The sequence below is a fragment of the Notolepis coatsorum genome, assembly GCF_963971535.1.
Source record: "Notolepis coatsorum genome assembly, chromosome: 8".
NCBI classification, from domain to species: domain Eukaryota; kingdom Metazoa; phylum Chordata; class Actinopteri; order Aulopiformes; family Paralepididae; genus Notolepis; species Notolepis coatsorum.
In genome coordinates, this window is record NC_140172.1 from 82679414 (window position 1) to 82686632 (window position 7219).

At 39.1% G+C, this 7219-nt stretch overlaps 1 protein-coding gene across 2 annotated transcripts in view; it reads right to left on the reverse strand.

Moving 5' to 3' along the window:
* Positions 1 to 6983, reverse strand: part of LOC311233839 (WD repeat-containing protein 37) — a 110993-nt gene extending 104010 nt beyond the window's left edge. For both annotated transcript variants that reach the window (XM_084320879.1, XM_084320878.1), the window contains exons 1-2: positions 6853 to 6983; positions 5381 to 5532 (exon numbers count right to left, since the gene is read on the reverse strand). In XM_084320879.1, coding sequence (XP_084177005.1) covers positions 5381 to 5515 — 135 coding nt within the window. In that variant the 5' untranslated portion in view covers positions 5516 to 5532; positions 6853 to 6983. The remainder of the gene's footprint in view (positions 1 to 5380; positions 5533 to 6852) is intronic.
* Between the last annotated feature and the right edge of the window lie 236 nt (positions 6984 to 7219).

Consider the following 7219-nt stretch of genomic DNA (forward strand, 5'->3'; position numbering starts at 1 on the left):
ATTTCTTTCACTATTTGGGCACTTTTACACAATTCCTGTGAGTCTATGGAACACCTAGATTTTTTTTTTTTTAAATGCATTGTTTTGTATTTCTAATCAAGTACTAAAAACCGCATTTTTCTACCTCAAGATCTTAAGCCGTTTTTGAGGCTGGGTGCCAACCACTGTGTGGCCTGGTGCCAACTGCCACATCAACTGCCACATTATTATGCAGCTGAGAAATCTCTGACATCACAGATATGCACATTTTCAGATGACTCAGTTCAGTGAGGGTGAATATTGTGAGAGGAGAATTGGAAGAATGCGCCAATATGAGAATTAGAGACATATATCCTATTAATATAAGTCCACATAGCTAAGAAACAATGGTAAACACTGTAAAAGGCCATTTATAAGATAGTTCCCCTTTAAGCACATGTATAGTCAATTGGTCCTGTTGTTCAGCCTCACAATGCTATTTTATAGCCTCTGAAGTTGCTAATTTCTTTTTAATTTGGGCCTCACAGGGTTAACCTCTTAAGCCCGAGATATACAGTAAAAGTGTATATTTTCAGCATTACGTTTGTTTACCAATTATTTTAACTGTTATTAGTGAAATATAAGATTATAGAAATCTCAGGGCATTGAGTCGGAAACCGGCGCATATTGACAGGAGGAAGTGGCACAGCCAAAAGTGAGTAGTCTTTTGAAGGAAGAGACTCAGGGCTTTCAAATTTCGAAAAACTACCCTACCCAGCTCACACCAGCCCCAGTCAATCATCTGACTCCTGGATTTACTTTTTAATTTCTTTTATTTTTCGGATTATCTCCCACAAACCTGAACGTTATTGCCATAAAACAGAACGCAGTTAGTTACTCTACCTTTCTGTGAACGTCTTGCAAAAAACGGTGTTGCAATATGATGAAAAATGGTGGAGAAATTTACATTATAAAAAAGATGGCAGAATTCAGTACTGTATCTACAAAACCTTCTGTTTAATCATCTTCCCTTTATTCATTTGCTTAGATTTTTCAGGTCTGGTGAATTTTAGCATGGTGTTATTCACAGTCAAAGATACATTTTTTTTTTTAAATAGAATTGATATTCTCCTTTGGTTCATTACAATTTTCTCAAGCCTAGTAACAGACACACTATTTCTGACACTGATCCATATATGTCCCTAGATTCAGATACCAAGAACATGCAAATGGACCATTTAAAAAAAATTGTAAATGTTTATTCTACGTCCTTATGGAATGAGTTACATAAAAAAAAAAAAAGTAAAAAAAAAAAAAAAAAAAAAAAAAAAAAAATTATGGATGGAAGAGCCGCACATTGACGGGCAAAGAGCCGCATGCGGCTCGCGAGCCGCGGGTTGGCCACCCCTGCTCTAGACGGTATTTTAGATGGTATTTTAGTAAAACGTTCCTACATCCTGAACGATAGATAATTGATGTTGAATGGGCCATAGTAATGTCAATTTAGCAATACAATTTAAAAAGTTATAGCCCTGCAAAGAAGGTGAACATCTCCATAGACAAATAGCGCTGGCAGAGGATGATCAAAGTGGTGGCAGAGAATGGGTTAATAAGCTAATAAAGTTCAACGACTACAAGACTAATTTTGGAGCAGTATACTTGCTCCTATGCTTCACAGTTCACACTGACTATAAACTATTTAAATCACAGTCATGATTCAAATGGCCTGTTAGTGCTCCAAATTTTGCCATGCTAAATTGTTAGTTACATTTTATAAAATGATTAAATTTCACTTAAACAACAAAATAATGTGCAAATTGTTTAGCCTATTATTCTGAATCCATCTGCTTTAGCACAGTGACATTGACTGCAGCCTGCTTAGCCAAAGGTTTAGTAACAAGGCTACTAGCTCCTACAGGCTTGATCAAAAGTAGAGCTTAAACTGATGAAAGACAGTTCCTTCCAAAGAGATTTGAGGTCATATCGGGGCTCCTCTGAAAATCAGAATGAGAATCGTTGTATTTGCCCAAATGTGCCATGGACTCACAAGAAATTTACGAGCAAATTTCATTGTAACTCGATTTACGAACTTCTCGTGCTGATTTTCTTGAACGGTTCCTTTCGGGATTCGCTCGTAGCTAAGAACAGGATTTACAAACGCGGAAAAGCAGTCGTAGATAGGACAGACTGGTGTGCGCCTGTGTTCTTAACCTCTTAAGCTCTAGCCATATTTTCAGAAAATTCTTACATACCCAAGTAAATGGAAGATTGCTCCACTTCTAGTATCTATTGTTGTTTCCGGCCGGTCCACCTCCTTGAAATTGCAATGTATTCCCAATGGACACATTTCTAAATCGTCTCGTTTAAAACAAATAAAGCTTGAACATTGGCATGGTGTACCTTTCTGTGTGTATTCATCCACAATCTATAGCTCAACATGAAACAATTTGCAATTAATCGTAAAATAATTACGTATAATTTTATTTCAAACAAAAATGCTTAAACAATAATGTTAGTGATAGAAGGGAACTCATTTTGTGCAAAAATGGAAAGCTTGCCAATGTTCATGAGGCAGAATTATTACAATAGCCGATAATACATTTTGCCAATGATAAATCCCTATACGGGTGGACCGTGCGGGAAACTAAAGTGATGTCAGACTCAGACTCCCTATTACTGTAAGATGTTACTAGTAACTGGTTACCACCCAACACTGTCTAGATGTAACTAAACCCACACATTGTATATTACTGGTTATAATGGAAGCTCTGGATGAAGCCAATGTGTTGCAGGAAACCACAATAACTCGCTAACTAGGTTAGCAAGCTACGTTTGTGTAACGTTAGCTTGTTAGCTTGGCTGCCAACATCTGCATCTAGTCTCTGTGGTGGAATCAAAGAGGTTAATTATTAGGGATGTCCCGATCCGATCACGTGATCTTCCAAAGATCGGGATCGGCAAAAATAAATTTAAAAAGAAATCAGGATTTTTTTTCCTTTTTTTAATTCAACAAACATGACCATGTTCACGTCTTAAACTCATACTGAGGCCTTAGTTTTGGTTTTAAATTGCATATCATAATTCATTTATTTATTGTCACACAGAGCAGAAGAATTTTGCCAAAACAAAGGCATTTCCTTTGATTTAATTATACATCAAATGATTTATGTCAAGGATTGCAATGCCTCGCATGAATGAAGTTAACTTTTCACCTGGATAACGTCAATATTCAGGGTGAATGTAATGTGAGAAATTTGGATGGAAATTATTATTATAATTTCTTTTTTTATAATAATATTTTTTTTTGATCGGATCGGGAAAGATCGGTATCGGTAGATACTCAAAATCACATGATCGGGATCGGATCGGGAGCAAAAAATGTGATCGGGACATCCCTATTAATTATGCACATGGCCAAAATCTTCATGGTGCATACACATTTATTGTTAGAGCGTTGCCAATCAAACACAAATTCACATTCAGGAGTTACAGGGTTCCCACAGACATTGCAAAATGAAATTCAAGGACTTAAGTACTTTTCCAATCACTATTTTTCATTTTCACGGATGTCACTCGAAGGATACAATTAACTTTTAAAAGCAGTTTTTTTAAGCATCTTCTTGGCCTGCTTGCCAGCTAGAGCAAGCTAGAGCACCACACACGAAGAAATGAGGAAAAGCAGTTGGAGCGCGTGAGACAGCAACTCGTTAGATTTTATTAAGATGGAACAAAAAAATTATTTCTTGATTCAGAACAATTTCATCATGGATGAACAAAACATTCAATGCGAATGGTTGATTTTAATTTCAAACACTTTTTAAGCACCTTGTTAAAAATGCGCTGTTTTCAAGGAATTCCAGGCCTTGACTTTTTTTTATAAAAAAATCAAGCACTTTAAGCACTTCAAGGACCTTGTGCGAACCCTGTTGGTAAAGGACTTGATTTATCTGGCCAGGAGAAAAAGGTTAAATATTAACTCAGGAGTTAATGTGGCGATACTTTCCCCCACCTCTAATTGTCATCCAGGCACCTGTCACAAGAAGGTTTTTGCACTGCTATACGAGTTGAAATAGCATGCTATCACCATTAGCATCCTTCATTCAAAATCAATGGGTATGGCTGCGGCAATAATGTGGATGTAGATAATAAATGCTGACAATAAGGAGACAACAATACCAATGTACTCCTGCTGGTACCCATTCTGAATATTAGACTTTAACCCTTTCACTACCACTCTACCAAAGGGTTAACCCTTTCACTACCACACTACAGAAAGTTAACCTTTCACTACCACACTACAGGCGGTTAACCTTTCACTACCACACTACAGACGGTTAACCCTTTTACTACCACACTACAGAAGGTTAACCCTTTCACTACCACACTACAGACGGTTAACCCTTTCACTACCACTCTACCAAAGGGTTAACCCTTTCACTACCACACTACAGAAGGTTAACCTTTCACTACCACACTACAGAAGGTTAACCCTTTCACTACCACACTACAGACGGTTAACCCTTTCACCACCACACTACATAAGGTTAACCCTTTCACTACCACACTACAGAAGGTTAACCTTTCACTACCACACTACAGACGGTTACCACACTACAGAAGGTTAACCATTTCACTACCACACTACAGAAGGTTAACCTTTCACTACCACACTACAGACGGTCAACCTTTCACTAACACACTACAGACATGTGGTAGTGAAAGGGTTAAAGGGGACATATTATGGAAAATGGATTTTGCGCTGGGGAAAATGACATACTTTTGTACGTATGTACTCCTTGCCGTTTAGCCAGGGTTTGAAGTCTTCAGACAAACAAGCCTAAACAAACTGTTATTGCTCGCTGTGAAGTCAGAAGCAATAAATTAGATTTAATTGACTTGTGCTTTTTGGAGCCAGGAACACTGCCTAAGTGTTCTACTCGTGGGGGTGGGGTAAACAGGCAGACAGGAAGGACATCATTCACATTCGATGTGCGCTGACTTAGGAAATGTTACACAATGTCAAAATATACCACTACAAATTTTTTAGCATTGGTCAAATTCTAAATATCCAACGCCAGTATCAATGCATCCCTAACGAGCTGTTTCTACAGCAGCTGAAGGACACGCCCTGTTATGTAACCTTCCCCCCAGAACAGGTGCTTAGTGAAGAAAGAGCCGTATCAAGGTTAACCCTTTCACTACCACACGACAAAGGGTTAACCCTTTCACTACCACACTACAGAAGGTTAACCTTTTCACTACCACGCTACCATAGTTAACCCTTTCACTGCGGCAATACAGAAAGTTAACCCTTTCACTACCATCTGTAGTGTGGTAGTGAAAGGGTTAACCTTCTGTAGTGTGCTAGTGAAAGGGGTAAGACTACCAAGGCTCTTCAGACACCACTGTGTCTCCTCCTCACCTGTCCCTCCAGGATGTCTCTCTGCAGACCCATGCGCTCCTGCTCCGTGCTGTTGGTCCTCCTGATAGACAGGCTGTGAGACTTCCTCTTCTGCTTGGCCTGGCGGGCGGCACTGCTTCCACTCTCGACCGGCATGCTGAAATCTGAAACAACTGGACAGTGGACGGCCGCAGAGGGAGTGATTATTAGGTCATTTTCAAATATCCCCCAAAAGGGACTTTCGATTGTGATATATTTGGATGGACCCACAGACTAGGGAAGTATACAAAATATTAAGGTATACCGTCATGGATCTTGCAATGGCAAGTATTATTACAATACTGTAAAAAAAAACACACACACACATATAATAAATGGTAAATGGTGCATTTATATAGTGCTTTTATCCAAAGCGCTTTACAATTTGTTCTTCACATTTTACCCATTCACTCACACATTCACACACCGACGGCAGAGGCAACCATGCAAGGTGCCAACCTTGCTCATCAGGAGCAATTAGGGGTTTTGTTCTTCACATTTTACCCATTCACTTACACATTCACACACCGACGGCAGAGGCAACCATGCAAGGTGCCAACCTTGCTCATCAGGAGCAATTAGGGGTTAAGTGTCTTGCTCAAGGACACTTCCACACGCTGCCCGGGAAGAGCAGGAATCGAACCGGGAACCTCTGGATTACCAGACGACTGCTCTACCCCCTGAACCCCTGTCACCCCCTAATTGGGCACTTTGGATCCACAAGAAGAGTCTCATCTTTACAAAAATATGTAGAAATAATATATATATAATGTGTGTGTGTGTGTGTGTAATGTTAAATCAACCAAATTTGTAGGAGCTGCACAGCAAACGTAATGCACAATGACAATAAAGGCATTATATTATATTTCAAAGATTAGGTTAATATATATTTACAAATAATTGTTAAGCATGCTACTCATATTCAATGATAAAGGCATCGTTCAATTGGCTGCTGTCTGCTGACATGACAAACTTGCCAAGTATGAGAAAATCATATTTGCCCTTGAGCAGGGGTGGAAAGGTCTGTTCTTATAAATACATTGGGCAGAAAAAGGCATGTTCTTATAAATACATTATAACTACCACTAATGCCTCATACTAGCTAGAAACTGAGAAACAGTTATCGTTTAATGTCTGTTTGTAAACTGATTATCTGCCTAAACAGCTAATCAGACTCATAAACTCATAAACACGTTCTCTAGGAGTCAGAATCGCTCTGTAATTACCTATTATCCCTGCTATTACCTACTAGCTCGCCAACGAGCCTAGACATCAACACATTATGGCATGATCTACAATGTTAGCTAACATACGCTAGCTAGCCAAGCCAGCTAGGTTAGCAGTAGCACTTCGCATTAGACCGTAATTGTGATTCTCCAGCTTGCAAACACAAGCTAGCCAGCCAGCTGACACAAGCTAGCATGACAACCACTCCAAAATGGAATATAACTTACCAGAAGGACTAAAAATACAAGTATTTGTTCCAGGCTGTTGTGGGAAATGTTCGTGTTATGATCATTTTCTTCTGTGTCTGAAAGATCGTTGGTGGGTTTGATGTGAATCCTTGTTGACAGCTGACAGCAGAGACCTGGTTGAGACGGGCTGCTGCTGCTGAACTCTCTGGACATGTGCACTTCCGGTCGGGGTTTTTCAAAATAAAATAACGATTCTACATTGATTGATTGATTGATTGATTGATTGATTGATTGATTGATTGATTGATTGATTGATTGATTGATTGAAAAGTTTAACAGATTGCAGAATGGGTACAGTACAGTACAGCTCAATACATACAATTGTTAAGAGGATGCAGACCTGAGA